This window comes from Oncorhynchus clarkii, chromosome 19, assembly GCF_045791955.1.
Source record: "Oncorhynchus clarkii lewisi isolate Uvic-CL-2024 chromosome 19, UVic_Ocla_1.0, whole genome shotgun sequence".
NCBI lineage: Eukaryota > Metazoa > Chordata > Actinopteri > Salmoniformes > Salmonidae > Oncorhynchus > Oncorhynchus clarkii.
Window position 1 is genome coordinate 6,340,666 of NC_092165.1, and position 15,334 is coordinate 6,355,999.

The window sequence follows — 15,334 nt, forward strand, 5'->3', positions numbered from 1 at the left end:
ACCGGTACTATATTATCTGCTGAGTCAACAAGGCGCACACCCGACCGCACAGGAAACAAATAAAGGGAGAGAGGGAGAGGGGGGGGGGGGACTCGTGTATTGCTCACACGGCCGCGCGCACCATAGGACACATTTACGCACGGATACACAGAGGGGTGCCGACATAGAAACACGCGCACGGGCGTGCTAACTTTACCCCCAACTCACTTACACCTCACTCACACAGACATGATGAAACGCGCACACGCACGCACGTTGTCGCCAGTGGAGACACGCGGGCCACCGTGGACTGCGGTATAAAACAGAAGAGACAGATTCTCACAAAACTCTATGTAAAAGGATTGGCGCGTGAGAGAGGAGAGGAGACGAACCAGGTAAGCCCCCGGTCCTGGTTGAACCGAATAGCCCATGGTGTTTCAACAGAACAGATTTAGGCCTAGGCTATCCACCCGCGTAACACTCATAATTGGATAAACATTTTGAGAAGTATTTCTTAGCCTATATTTATAAAAATATTAAATGTAATGGTGATGGAATAAATATAGGCTGTTATTAGAAATTGATAACGTTAAGTTATTGGATTTTGTGTTGGCTTATGTTACAGTACGTTTTATAAAATGGTTTTAACCAGTTTTTAACTTTTACATTTAAAAAAAAAAAAAAAAATTGTAAGGATTGTCACAACATCTTTGGGGATATGCTATACTACGCTACCATGACCTTTTATTAGAGTTTTTGGATGCTGGCAGTAATGTTAGTTGGTTGTGGCTCCATCAGTTGGTTCCATCAGAATGGAAATAATACCCGAGTGACATCTCGAACATGAGGACGTTTCCAGATATCATCATTAACATATTTCATAGATTACTGGGAATGCTTAAACAATATTAAAGAATTTTAATACATTGAATTGTAATCTAACCTAGTTTAAATGATGAAACTTCCCTCTCATGCCACCTCTCTCTCTCTCTCCTCTCTCGCTCTCTCTCCCCCCCCCCTCTCTCTCTCCCCTCTCTCCCTCCCCCTCTCTCTATAGACATGAATAGAGCTACTAAAACCCACATGACCTCCCCCATGTTTTTCCCTGGCATGGGTATGGCCCCTTTTTTCAAGGTGATCTCACACACACACACACACACACACACACACACACACACACACACACACACACACACACACACACACACATATTTAAATAATCGATTATATGATTTACACAAACACACTAATATCTATCTATCTGTCCCTGTAGGTGACTGTGTTTGAGCAGGAGCACTTCCAGGGCAAGTGCCAGGAGTTCACCTCTGAGTGCTGTAACATCCAGAACTGTGGTCTGGACAACATCCGTTCTATCAGAGTGGAGAGTGGAGCGTGAGTCTCTTACAACCCTGGTTGTCTGTGGAGGCTGTGTGTGTGTGTGTTGGTGGAGCGTGAGTCTCTTACAACCCTGGTTGTCTGTGGAGGCTGTGTGTGTGTGTGTTGGTGGAGCGTGAGTCTCTTACAACCCTGGTTGTCTGTGGAGGCTGTGTGTTTGTGTGGTGGTGGAGCGTGAGTCTCTTACAACCCTGGTTGTCTGTGGAGGCTGTGTGTGTGTGTGATGGTGGAGCGTGAGTCTCTTACAACCCTGGTTGTCTGTGGAGGCTGTGTGTGTGTGTGGTGGTGGAGCGTGAGTCTCTTACAACCCTGGTTGTCTGTGGAGGCTGTGTGTGTGTGTGTTGGTGGAGCGTGAGTCTCTTACAACCCTGGTTGTCTGTGGAGGTTGTGTGTGTGTGTGGTGGTGGAGCGTGAGTCTCTTACAACCCTGGTTGTCTGTGGAGGCTGTGTGTGTGTGTGTGGAGGTGGAGCGTGAGTCTCTTACAACCCTGGTTGTCTGTGGAGGCTGTGTGTGTGTGTGGTGGTGGAGCGTGAGTCTCTTACAACCCTGGTTGTCTGTGGAGGCTGTGTGTGTGTGTGGTGGTGGAGCGTGAGTCTCTTACAACCCTGGTTGTCTGTGGAGGCTGTGTGTGTGTGTGTTGGTGGAGCGTGAGTCTCTTACAACCCTGGTTGTCTGTGGAGGCTGTGTGTGTGAGTGGAGGTATTGGTGTGTGTGTGTTGGTGGAGCGTGAGTCTCTTACAACCCTGGTTGTCTGTGGAGGCTGTGTGTGTTAGTGGAGGTATTGGTGTGTGTGTGGTGGTGGAGCGTGAGTCTCTTACAACCCTGGTTGTCTGTGGAGGCTGTGTGTGTGAGTGGAGGTATCGGTGTGTGTGTGTGTGTTGGTGAGTGGGGGTATCTGTGTTTGGTGTTTGTCTGTGTGGGTGGGTGGGGGTATGATTCTCTGTGCTGTAGCCTGTTGTCATGCATGGTCAACCATTGACCACCAGGGTGGGGTGTTGTCCCTCTGTCCTGCTCTTTTCTCATTGTATTTTCATCTGTCCCCTTCTCTCGTTGAATGAAATGCAACGTGTCAGTAACTCTCTCCTCTCTGTCCTCTTCTATCTCTGAATGTAACATATCAGTAACTTTCTCCTCCCTCTCTGTCCCCTTCTATCTCTGAATGTAACATATCAGTAACTCTCTCTCCTCCCTCTCTGTCCCCTTCTATCTCTGAATGTAACATATCAGTAACTATCTCTCCTCCCTCTCTGTCCCCTTCTATCTCTGAATGCAACATATCAGTAACTCTCTCTCCTCCCTCTCTGTCCCCTTCTATCTCTGAATGTAACATATCAGTAACTTTCTCCTCCCTCACTGTCCCCTTCTATCTCTGAATGTAACATATCAGTAACTCTCTCTCCTCCCTCTCTGTCCCCTTCTATCTCTGAATGTAACATATCAGTAACTTTCTCCTCCCTCTCTGTCCCCTTCTATCTCTGAATGTATCATATCAGTAGCTCTCTCTCCCCCCTCTCTGTCCCCTTCTATCTCTGAATGTAACATATCAGTAACTCTCTCTCCCCCCTCTCTGTCTCCTTCTATCTCTGAATGTAACATGTCAGTAACTCTCTCTCCCCCTCTGTCCCCTTCTATCTCTGAATGTAACGTCAGTAACTCCCTCTCCTCCCTCTCTGTCCTCTTCTATCTCTGAATGTAACATATCAGTAACTCTCTCTCCCCCCTCTCTGTCTCCTTCTATCTCTGAATGTAACATGTCAGTAACTCTCTCTCCCCCCTCTCTGTCCCCTTCTATCTCTGAATGTAACATGTCAGTAACTCTCTCTCCCTACCCCTGTAGCTGGGTGGGCTTTGAACATCATGACTTCCAGGGCCAGCAGTTCATCCTGGAGAGAGGAGAGTACCCCCACTGGGACGCCTACAGCGGCTCCCTGTCCTACCACGTGGAGCGCCTCATGTCCCTGCGCCCCATCTACTGCGCTGTGAGGACTGTGTGTGTGTGTGTGTGTGTGTGTGTGTGTGTGTGTGTGTGTGTGTGTGTGTGTGTGTGTGTGTGTGTGTGTGTGTGTGGGAGAGAGAGAGAAATACAGCGAGCGATGGATACATAGAGAGCGTGGGAAAGAGTGTCAGTATTCTATGTTAGTGTTTATAGAAGACAGTATTCTATGTTAGTGTTTATATAAGACAGTATTCTATGTTAGTGTTTATAGAAGACAGTATTCTATGTTAGTGTTTATAGAAGACAGTATTCTATGTTAGTGTTTATAGAATACAGTATTGTATGTTAGTGTTTATAGAAGACAGTATTCTATGTTAGTGTTTATAGAATACAGTATTTTATGTTAGTGTTTATATAAGACAGTGGGTCAGTATTCTATGTTAGTGTTTATAGAAGACAGTATTCTATGTTAGTGTTTATAGAAGACAGTATTCTATGTTAGTGTTTATAGAAGACAGTATTCTATGTTAGTGTTTATAGAAGACAGTATTCTATGTTAGTGTTTATAGAAGACAGTATTCTATGTTAGTGTTTATAGAAGACAGGATTCTATGTTAGTGTTTATAGAAGACAGTATTCTATGTTAGTGTTTATAGAAGACAGTGGTCAGTATTCTATGTTAGTGTTTATAGAAGACAGAGAGAAGGATAGAGTACTGCATGTGTCAGTCTGTATGAGAAAGCAAAAAGGAAACTAACTGAGATTGTGTCCTATCGTGTTTATCCCTCCAACTCTCTCTCCCCTTCTCTCTTCCACTCCCTCTATCCTGTCTATCCCTCAATCCTCGCTCCACCCTACCCCTCTATTCTCTCTCTCCCTCTATCCTCTCTCTCCCTCTATCCTCTCTATCCTCTCTCCCCCTCTATCCTCGCTCTCCCTCTATCCTCGCTCCACCCTCCTCCTCTATCCTCTCTCTCCCTCTATCCTCTCTCTCCCTCTATCCTCTCTCCCCCTCTATCCTCGCTCTCCCTGTATCCTCGCTCCACCCTCCCCCTCTATCCTCTCTCCTCCTTCCCCTCCCAGTCCCACCAGAGCAGTCGTATGCAGATCTTTGAGACAGAGAACTTCATGGGCCGCAGCGCTGAGCTGTGTGATGATTACCCCTCTCTGAGGGCCATGGGCTGGTGCATGCCCGAGGTCGGATCCATGCACATTCAGTGTGGCGCGTAAGTCAACATTAAACACAAGCACACACTCACTAATTAGATACTTTACAAAAACACAATGGCACAAACCTCAGGAGGTTGGTGGTACCTTATTTGGGGGGGGGGGGGGGGGGGGGCTTGTGGTGACTGCTGGATCGAAATAAGTGTAATGGTATCAACCACGTGGTTTCTATGTGTTTGATGCCATTCCATTTGCTCTGATCCAGCTGTTATTATGAGACGTCCTCCCCTCAGCAGCCTCCACTGACACAAACACACTCCAATCTTGCTGTAGTGAAACAATTAAAGCAAAACATTGTGTGACAATTCTATTCAATGTCAAGCGAAACTCCACTCTAAGCCAAACATGTCTCTCCCTCCCTCTGCACCCCACCTATCACCCTCTCTCTCCCTCTCTCCATCCCTCCCCCTCCGCTCCCTCTCTCCTCTCTCCCTCCATCCCCACAGCTTTGTGTGCTACCAGTTCCCCGGCTACAGGGGCCAGCAGTACATCATGGAGTGTGAGAGACACAGTGGAGATTACCAGCACTGGAAGAACTGGGGCTCCCACTGCCAGACCCCCCAGATCCAGTCTATCCGCCGTATCCAGCACTAACCGGGCCCAGAGCGGACCGTACCCCTAACAGAGCCCCAGGCTTCGGCCTAGGGCTGGGTCTACTGGGGCCTTGTCACAGCACGGCCAACACAAACACAGTCAGTCAGAACCATCCCACAGTTTCTACTAACACATCTCAACTCCGTCACAGACGTCCTCAGATACTCTGGTTGATAACACAACAGGGTATTATTCCTACGAGAGGCGCCTCGTATATCAGTGCCGTAACGTCAACAGCAACGTGAGACGAGTTAAGTCATCACTGTAACACGTTATAGAGGACCGTTATAGTGTAATAACAGTCTTGCAGGTTGTAGTATATATATCACAGATACATATCAGGGACTTTGGTTCACCAGCACCAATAACAGCAATAGACAGTAGTGGTGAGAGAGGAGGAGGAGGGAGATCATCACTGACCAATAAACTCATGCTCAACTCAGACCTGGGTCCTGTGTTCTTCTTGGGTAGTATATGTTTGTACACATTCACTATATACTGTACTATACACTGGGTAGTTTGGATACTGGATGCTGATTGGCTAAAACAGCATTCAGCCGTGTGTATGTGAGACCGTATACCATGACGTTGCTTCTTTTCCCCTTTATTAAAATGGCTACATCAACAATAGGTTGGCATGACGATGTAGAAAATAAGCGTTTGATGAATTTCAGAGAAAACAAAACGGAAAGAACACCGTGAAACAAAACAAGAGTGGGCACTTACCTGCTTCACTGACTGGTGTGTAGAGAAGGGATACATACTGTACTATATGTCTTCATACACACATCTACTATATACTGTACTATATGTCTTCATACACACATCTACTATATACTGTACTATATGTCTTCATACACACATCTACTATATACTGTACAATATGTCTTCATACACACATCTACTATATACTGTACTATATGTCTTCATACACACATCTACTATATACTGTACTATATGTCTTCATATACACATCTACTATATACTGTACTATATGTCTTCATACACACATCTACTATATACTGTACTATATGTCTTCATACACACATCTACTATATACTGTACAATATGTCTTCATACACACATCTACTATATACTGTACTATATGTCTTCATACACACATCTACTATATACTGTACAGCTATATACTGTACTATATGTCTTCATACACACATCTACTATATACTGTACTATATGTATGTCTTTATATAGATACATCTAAATGTCTTCATACACATATCTACAATACATCTACTACATATAGTATATACTTGTATTATACTGTACATCTGTACTCAACATCTATTGTATCTATAAAAGACATCTATCAAAGACATCTATTGGTCTTTGATAACAGAACACCCACATCAAGAGGCACAAAACCAGCTTTATACTCAGAAAACAACTTCAAAACAGTCATAAAAAACAATTACAATCAATTCATTCTCATTATAATTCATGACTATAATTCAACTTTTTCAAAATCATTGATTGAATAAATTCCTTACAAAAAAAAAAACATAAAATGTAGGCCACTCAAAACACCTGAGCTAGGAACCATGACAACACAGCTGACTAACAATACAGTGTTGAAATACAAAGGCTGTGTCCCAGATGGCACCTTATTCCCTCTATAGTGCACTACTTTTGACCAGAGCCCTGTATGTGCCCTGTCAAAAGTGCCTGTGATGTACCTAACTTCACATATGTTTCAGGTGTCTGTCTATACAGTATGGGTGAGTCCGAAATGGCACCCCATTCCCTATGTAGTACACTACTTTTGGCCGTTCAAAATGAGTGCACTATATAGTGAATAGCGTGCCATTTGGGCCAAACCCCATGTGATCATGCACCGGAGGGAAACTGGTTTATATTTGAAGTGGAGTAAATAACTTCTTCCCTTTTCAGTTGTGTTATGAGAATCCTTCGAAACGGAATTCCTGTCCTCTCTCCATCCTCTTTCCTTCTGTGTAAAATCCCCTGTTCTTCTCTTTCCTCCTGTACCACTCTGTTTTATCCTCCTGTACCGCTGTTTTATCCTCCTGTACCGCTCTGTTTTATCCTCCTGTACCACTCTGGTTTTATCCTCCTGTACCACTCTGGTTTTATCCTCCTGTACCGCTCTGTTTAATCCTCCTGTACCGCTCTGTTTAATCCTCCTGTACCGCTCTGTTTAATCCTCCTGTACCGCTCTGTTTAATCCTCCTGTACCGCTCTGTTTAATCCTCCTGTACCACTCTGGTTTAATCCTCCTGTACCACTCTGGTTTTATCCTCCTGTACCGCTCTGTTTAATCCTCCTGTACCGCTCTGTTTTATTCTCCTGTACCGCTCTGTTTAATCCTCCTGTACCGCTCTGTTTTATTCTCCTGTACCGCTCAGTTTTATCCTCCTGTAACGCTCTGTTTTATCCTCCTGTACTGCTCTGTTTTATCCTCCTGTGGATGAACCTCTTCAATTATGACTGGGTTTATTATCTATATATGTCAATCCCCCTCTAGGTGCATGTCAACAGCCTAGACATACAGTATTGTCTGCATTCCAAATGGGACCTTTATTCATAGTGCACAACTTTTGACCAGGGTTCGGGGTCAAAAGTAGGGCACTATGAAGTGAAAAGGGTTACATTTGAGACACACCCGTTTTGTCTCTTCTTCTGATTCAACTCCTTTCCTTAATCTGCACTGATGTAAGAGAGCTGGACTGGGGAAAGTACCTAGAGGATACCTAGAGGACAGCTAGAGGATAGCTAAAGGACAGCTAGAGGATACATAGAGGACAGCTAAAGGATAGCTAGAGGACAGCTAGAGGATACCTAGAGGACAGCTAGAGGATGCCTAGAGGACACCTAGAGGACAGCTAGATAGCTAGAGGACAGCTAGAGGATAGCTAGAGGATACCTAGAGGACAGCTAGAGGACAGCTAGAGGATAGCTAGAGGACAGCTAGAGGATACCCAGAGGATACCTAGAGGACAGCTAGAGAATAGCTAGAGGATACATAGAGGATACCTGGAGGATAGCTAGAGGACAGCTAGAGGATACCTAGAGGATAGCTAGAGGACAGCTAGAGGATACCTAGAGGACAGCTAGAGGATACCTAGATGACAGCTAGAGGATACCTAGAGGACACCTAGAGGATACCTAGAGGACAGCTAGAGGATACCTAGAGGATACCTAGAGGACAGCTAGAGGACAGCTAGAGGATACCTAGAGGATACCTAGAGGACAGCTAGAGGATACCTAGAGGACACCTAGAGGACAGCTAGAGGACAGCTAGAGAATACCTAGAGGATACCTAGAGGACAGCTAGAGGATACCTAGAGGACAGCTAGAGGACAGCTAGAGAATACCTAGAGGATACCTAGAGAACAGCTAGAGGATACCTAGAGGACAGCTAGAGGATACCTAGAGGACAGCTAGAGGATACCTAGAGGACAGATAGAGGATACCTAGAGGACACCTAGAGGACAGCTAGAGGACAGCTAGAGAATACCTAGAGGATACCTAGAGGACAGCTAGAGGATACCTAGTGGACACCTAGATGACAGCTAGAGGATACCTAGAGGACAGCTAGAGGATACCTAGAGGACAGCTAGAGGATACCTAGAGGACATCTAGAGGACAGCTAGAGGATACCTAGAGTACAGCTAGAGGATACCTAGAGGACAGCTAGAGGATACCTAGAGGATACCTAGAGAACAGCTAGAGGATACCTAGAGGACAGCTAGAGGATACCTAGAGAACAGCTAGAGGACAGCTAGAGGATACCTAGAGGACAGCTAGAGGATACCTATAGGATAGCTAGAGGACAGCTAGAGCATAGCTAGAGGACAGCTAGAGGATACCTAGAGGACAGCTAGAGGACAGCTAGAGGATAGCTAGAGGACAGCTAGAGGACAGCTAGAGGATACCTAGAGGACAGCTAGAGGACACCTAGAGGATACCTAGAGAACAGCTAGAGGATACCTAGAGGACAGCTAGAGGATACCTAGAGAACAGCTAGAGGACAGCTAGAGGATACCTAGAGGACAGCTAGAGGATACCTATAGGATAGCTAGAGGACAGCTAGAGGACAGCTAGAGGATACCTAGAGGACAGCTAGAGGACAGCTAGAGGATACCTAGAGGACAGCGAGAGAATAGCTAGAGGATAGCTAGAGGATAGCTACAGGACAGCTAGAGGACACCAAGAGGATAGCTAGAGGATACCTAGAGGACACCTAGAGGACACCTAGAGGATACCTAGAGGATAGCTAGAGGATAGCGAGAGAACACCAAGAGGATAGCTAGAGGACACCAATACGATAGCTAGAGGATACCTAGAGGATACTTAGAGGATAGCTAGAGGACACCAAGAGGATAGCTAGAGGATAGCTAGAGGACACCTAGAGGATAGCTAGAGGATAGCTAGAGGACACAGGTAGAGAATAGATAGAGGATACATAGAGGATAGGTAGAGGACACCAAGAGGATAGCTAGATGACACCAAGAGGATACTTAGAGGATACCAAGAGGATACTTAGAGGATACCTAGAGGATAGCTAAAGGACTCGCTCTCTCTCTCTAACAATTTTTCGCTCTTTCACTCTTTCTCTATCCCTCTCTCTCCCTCCTTCTCTCTCTCCTCCCTTTCCCCCGCTTGCTCATAATCATCGTCTCTCCTCCTGCGCCGACCCCTAGCCCCTCCTCTCCTCTCCCTGGTCGAATCAGAGCCCTGCGACCCTGCGTCTCCGCCAAAGTCCTCCCTGATCACCTCCTCCTGCTGCTCTTCATCATCATCCTCATCACTCTCCTCCGAGTTCGACTCATCTGAGTTTTCCTCCTCCAGGTAACGATAACCTTTGACCTGAGGAGGAAGTGACGCAGTCAACATTATATTACATTACAGACCAAACATGTCAATTGATGACTTTGTGTCATTATCGAAGACACATTGATATTGCTCTTTTAATTGTCTTTATTGCCAATGCCAAACCTTAAACAAAGACTGTTTCATTTCAGTGTTCTGTTTTGCTTGTCTTTATCGCATTACTAGTGAAGGTGATATTTGCTCTTTTCTCTCCAGCCAAATGGTATTTTAAAGAAAAAAATGTACAGATTGTGATAGGTTACCTTGTGTTTGGGGCGGGGAATGCGAGGCAGTCTGAAAAGCACGTTCTTGGCCAGGCGTCGCTCCATCGTCCAATAGCAGAAGCACGCCAGCAGCAAGATGACCAATAGAATGGAGAGTTTGGCCTGAGGAGGAGGGACCAGGAATGAGAAAGGAGAGAAAGAGAGGAGTGAAATAAGCACTTTAAATTAATCGTTTTTACACTTGTTCTAACACACGGACACATGGGGACACACACGCATGAGGACACACACGCATGAGGACGCACACGGACACACACACGGGGACATGGGGACACAGGGACACACACAGGGACACACACATACCCTCATGATGAGTCCAGTCCACAGGTAGACTATGAAGATGGCGATAGCCTGCCACCAGTGGTATATGGTGTAGACAAAGTCCAGTCTCTCTTTATCTTCATACAACATACCCAGGAGAACTGACAGACACGGGGAGAGAGAGAGACAGAGACAGTGGAGAGGGAGGGGGGGTGCGGTGGAGAGGGGGGTAGATAGAAAGAGAGCAAGAGAAAGAGAGGAGGGCGATAGACAAGGGGGAAGAGAGAGTGAGAGAGGAGGGTAGTAGAGAGGGGTGGTAGAGAAGGGGGGTGCGGTGGAGAGGGGGGGGGGGGGGGGGGGAGAGAGAAAGGGGAGGTGGAGAGGTGGAAGATATGAGAGAGAGGAGACATAAATGTTGGAAATGATTAAATCTGAACTAGGAAATAAAAGAGTTTGTGTGTGTGTGTGTGTGTGTGTGTGTGTGTGTCTGTGTGTGTGTGTGTGTGTGTGTGTGTGTGTGCGTGTGATCATAGTACTAAAACTCACTGCTGAGTCCAGTCTTATTCAATGCAGACCCCATTCCCCAGAGGGCAATCACCACCAGCAGGTAAGGCAGTTGATCAGGTGAGCGTGGAGCCGGGGACCAGAACAGCAGGAACACCAGCAGAGGACCGTGGATCACAGCGCCCCCTAGCAGAGAGACGTAGCGTGGCAGCCTGAGGAGGGACAGGGACAGGCAAGAGAACAGGGAGCAGGACAGACCATAGACCATCACCAGGAGATACAGCCACTCCAGACCCACCGTACACACACCATACGACTGGGAGGGGGGAGACATGAGGGTAGATTAGAGGAGAGACAAAGACAGGGAAAGTAGGAGAAAAGGGGGGTGAACAGGACAGAGAGAGAGAGAGAGAGAGAGAGAGAGAGAGAGAGAGAGAGAGAGAGAGAGAGAGTGAGTGAGTGAGAAAAAGAGAGTGAGCAAGCGAGAGAAAGGAGAACGAGAGAGAGAGAGAAAGAGCACGAGCGAGAGAGAGGATAGAGAGAGAGAGGAGAGATCGAGCATCATGAATATAGCTGCCCTCCAGCAGAATCTATGTCCACACCAGGTAAAGTGACACAGTAGGTCTGTGAAAGCTACATGGACTACATTCAGACTCCAGCTACGACAGTTACTAAAGGACTTCCTGTAATGACTACCAGAGTGAGTCCGGTGACAGAGAAGAGTGAGTCCAGTCCACTGTAGATGAAGAAGGGGATGAGGAGTCTCAGCCTGTAGTCTCTCAGGTGTTTGAAGGGCAACTGGAAGATGTTCCCCCAGCCGATACTCCTCAGATCGATCTCCTCTGTAGGCCGGTACGCAGCCCCGCACACCGCCAGGAACTATCGGTAAAACACAGTGAACGACTGTGGGAAAGCAAGCAATGGACTCTGGGTAATCTCGGAGGGTGTTGTATTGATTGTTGGGTGAAATAACGCTAGGTTGTTAGGATGATCATTTTAGGTACGCGTGTCTTTACCTGTGTGTGTGTGTGTGTGTGTGTGTGTGTGTGTGTGTGTGTGTGTGTGTGTATCTTACGATGATCATGGAGAGGAAGGCGGCGCCCATGAGAACACTCTCCACCTGGATGAGCAGCAGGGAGCGAGGGAGGTGCTTCAGGACGGTCCTGTTGAAACCCTCGATCATACCACTGCCCTCCGCACCTGGGGAGGGGGAGGAGTTATTAAAACCACCAATCATACCACTGCCCTCCGCACCTGGGGAGGGGGAGGAGTTATTAAAACCACCAATCATACCACTGCCCTCCGCACCTGGGGAGGAGGAGGAGTTATTAAAACCACCAATCATACCACTGCCCTCCACACCTGGGGAGGGGGAGGAGTTATTAAACCCACCAATCATACCACTGCCCTCCGCACCTGGGGAGGGGGAGGAGTTATTAAACCCACCAATCATACCACTGCCCTCCGCACCTGGGGAGGAGGAGGAGTTATTAAAACCACCAATCACAGCACTGCCCTCCGCACCTGGGGAGGGGGAGGAGTTATTAAAACCACCAATCACAGCACTGCCCTCCGCACCTGGGGAGGGGGAGGAGTTATTAAAAGAGAGGAGTGGGGAGGGGGGATGAGAGAGATTGAGGTGCACGAAAACAATGCTATTAAAACCATAGATCCTGCTTCTCCCCTGAGAGTCAGGGTAAGGAAATGGAAGTTAACAGACTAATGGTCAGTTTACCACAGTGTTTAACCTTGTACAGATAATAACAGACTACTGGTCAGTTTACCACAGTGTTTAACATTGTACAGATAATAACAGACTACCGGTCAGTTTACCACAGTGTTTAACCTTGTACAGATAATAACAGACTACTGGTCAGTTTACCACAGTGTTTAACGTTGTACAGATAATAACAGACTACTGGTCAGTTTACCACAGTGTTTAACGTTGTACAGATAATAACAGACTACTGGTCAGTTTACCACAGTGTTTAACATTGTACAGATAATAACAGACTACTGGTCAGTTTACCACAGTGTTTAACATTGTACAGATAATAACAGACTACTGGTCAGTTTACCACAGTGTTTAACGTTGTACAGTGTGTGGTTGTAGTCACTAAGGAACTGGTGGAGGAAGAGGCGCTGGGGGAACTCTGCAAACACCAGGCTGAGCTGAGAGACACAAAGAGAAACACAGCCAGACATCACAATCCACACACACACACACACACACACACACACACACACACACACACACACACACACACACACACACACACACACACACACACACACACACACACACACACACACACACGCGCGCGCACGCACGCACGCACACACACACACACACACACGCGCACGCACGCACGCACACACACACGGCAATGCTTAACCGATATATCACTCATTGACTGACAAGTGACTCGACCAATGGCAACATACATGGAAGATGATGAAGAACACGGATTGGAAGATGATGACATAGCGATGACACGCCCCCTTGGGTAGTTTCTTCTGTTCCTGAACGTGATCCTCCTTATAGTTCACATACTCATAGTACTGTTGTGCCATCCTGAGTGTGTGAGAGCGAGAGAGACAGAAACACAATAAAACACAGTGTGATTAACACTAGGTAGCGAAACACAACACGACATAAACACTGCAACCCTGGTCTGTGTGACGTTGATGTGTGTGTCTCCATTCTCCCCTTCCTAACCTTGTGATGTAGTTCCCTAACGACGCCCACAGCGGGACAATGGCTGCACCAATGGCCACAGCCGATGGTACCAGGGTGTAGTATCGCTCCCAGTAATTGGTTGAGACGAAGAGAGCGTAAATTCCACTTGCCAGAAACATCATCCACTTGGTGCCCAGAAACCTGAAAAAGAGAGAAAGAAAAAGAGAGAAAAAGAGAGACAGAAAAAGAGAGAGAGAATCGAGAGAGAGAGGATAGAGAGGATGAGAGAAAGAATGAGAAGAAAGCAGGAGTATGTGTGTATACCTGATTAGTATGGAGGTGTATAACAGGCCTATGATGGGTGTATGTATGTATATATATATATATATATATATATACACACACACACACATACACATATATATATATATATATATATATATATATATATAGTATACCTGATGAGTATGGGGTTGTATAACAGGGCTATGATGGGTGTATATATATATATATATATATAGTATACCTGATGAGTATGGGGGTGTATAACAGGGCTATGATGGGTGTATATATATATATATATAGTATACCTGATGAGTATGGGGGTGTATAACAGGGCTATGATGGGTGTATATATATATATATAGTATACCTGATGAGTATGGGGGTGTATAACAGGGCTATGATGGGTGTAACGTTGATCCCCATCAGCATCTTCTTGTCGATGTCCTCCAGACCCAGGTTACCATACTTCACCTCCCTGTACGTCTCATCATAGTGGAGGATCAGCTGCATCTGCAACAGGCCTGCAGACACACACACACATATAAATGGCTGAATACATGACACACACAAAACATGCACAAAATGGAATACAGGCATATATGAGTAGAGCTCAGACAGACAGACAGACAGACAGACAGACAGGTGTTACCCATGTAGACGCTGTATATGATCATGCCCCCGACGCTGGCCCCCAGGACGTTCTTCACCACGCCCAGCTTCTTCCTCCTGTAATACTTCTTCTCCTCCTCTTCCTCATCGTACTCCGGCTGGGGGCCCAGGAACTCCTCCATCTGGGGAAGGGGTGAAGAGAGAGAGACAGAGAGGTGAAGGGAGGGGGATGGAGAGAGAGAGAGAGAGAGGTAAAGGGAGGGGGAGGGAGAGAGAGAGAGAGGTGAAGGGAGGGGGGAGGGAGAGAGAGAGAGAGAGGTGAAGGGAGGGGGGAGGGGGGACAGGGGAGGGAGAGGGAGAGAGAGAGCGAGAGGTGAAGGGAGGGGGAGAGGGAGAGGGAGAGGGGGGACAGGGGAGGGGAGGGAGAGAGAGAGAGAGAGGTGAAGGGAGGGGGAGAGGGGGGGCAGGGGAGGGGGAGGGAGAGAGAGAGGGGGAGAGAGAGAGAGAGAGAGAGAGAGAGAGAGAGAGAGAGGTGAAGGGAGGGGGAGAGAGAGAGAGAGAGAGAGAGAGAGAGAGAGAGAGAGAGAGAGAGAGAGAGAGAGAGAGGTGAAGGGAGGAGAAGAGGGGGGACAGGGGGGGAGAGAGAGGTGAAGGGAGGGGGAGAGGGGGGACAGGGGAGGTGGAGGGAGAGAGTGAGAGAGAGAAAGAGAGAGAGAGAGAGAGAGAGAGAG

The 15,334-nt window shown here is 46.9% G+C and overlaps 2 protein-coding genes across 14 annotated transcripts in view; one reads left to right on the plus strand and one right to left on the minus strand.

Moving 5' to 3' along the window:
- Window positions 1–321: 321 nt before the first annotated feature.
- LOC139374097 (beta-crystallin A1-like) lies at window positions 322–5,574 on the plus strand. The gene is made up of 6 exons (XM_071115089.1): window positions 322–374; window positions 1,037–1,113; window positions 1,253–1,371; window positions 3,213–3,354; window positions 4,395–4,537; window positions 4,985–5,574. Exons 2-6 carry the CDS (start codon window positions 1,039–1,041, stop codon window positions 5,130–5,132), a joined length of 627 nt encoding a protein of 208 aa, XP_070971190.1. The 5' UTR covers window positions 322–374; window positions 1,037–1,038; the 3' UTR covers window positions 5,133–5,574.
- A 146-nt stretch (window positions 5,575–5,720) lies between these two features.
- The window catches only part of LOC139374638 (protein unc-93 homolog B1-like), an 11,411-nt gene continuing 1,797 nt past the window's right edge, over window positions 5,721–15,334 (minus strand). For 2 of the 13 annotated variants that reach the window (XM_071115671.1, XM_071115669.1), the window contains exons 3-13: window positions 14,644–14,785; window positions 14,362–14,515; window positions 13,749–13,910; window positions 13,475–13,604; window positions 13,108–13,201; window positions 12,105–12,229; window positions 11,726–11,908; window positions 11,072–11,345; window positions 10,568–10,686; window positions 10,244–10,366; window positions 5,721–9,977 (exon numbers count right to left, since the gene is read on the minus strand). In XM_071115671.1, the coding sequence (XP_070971772.1) occupies window positions 9,714–9,977; window positions 10,244–10,366; window positions 10,568–10,686; window positions 11,072–11,345; window positions 11,726–11,908; window positions 12,105–12,229; window positions 13,108–13,201; window positions 13,475–13,604; window positions 13,749–13,910; window positions 14,362–14,515; window positions 14,644–14,785 (1,770 nt within the window). In that variant the 3' untranslated portion in view covers window positions 5,721–9,713. The remainder of the gene's footprint in view (window positions 9,978–10,243; window positions 10,367–10,567; window positions 10,687–11,071; window positions 11,346–11,725; window positions 11,909–12,104; window positions 12,230–13,107; window positions 13,202–13,474; window positions 13,605–13,748; window positions 13,911–14,361; window positions 14,516–14,643; window positions 14,786–15,334) is intronic. The other 11 variants (XR_011627713.1, XR_011627716.1, XR_011627711.1 and 8 more) reach the window with 11 other exon arrangements.

Bases quoted from the DNA above. Each gene is read 5' to 3' on its own strand.
- LOC139374097 (XM_071115089.1), top strand. From the start codon at position 1,039: ATGAATAGAGCTACTAAAACCCACATGACCTCCCCCATGTTTTTCCCT. The intron at 1,114-1,252 runs GTGATCTCACAC...CTGTCCCTGTAG, and splicing joins GTATGGCCCCTTTTTTCAAG to GTGACTGTGTTTGAGCAGGA. The intron at 1,372-3,212 runs GTGAGTCTCTTA...CTACCCCTGTAG, and splicing joins ATCAGAGTGGAGAGTGGAGC to CTGGGTGGGCTTTGAACATC.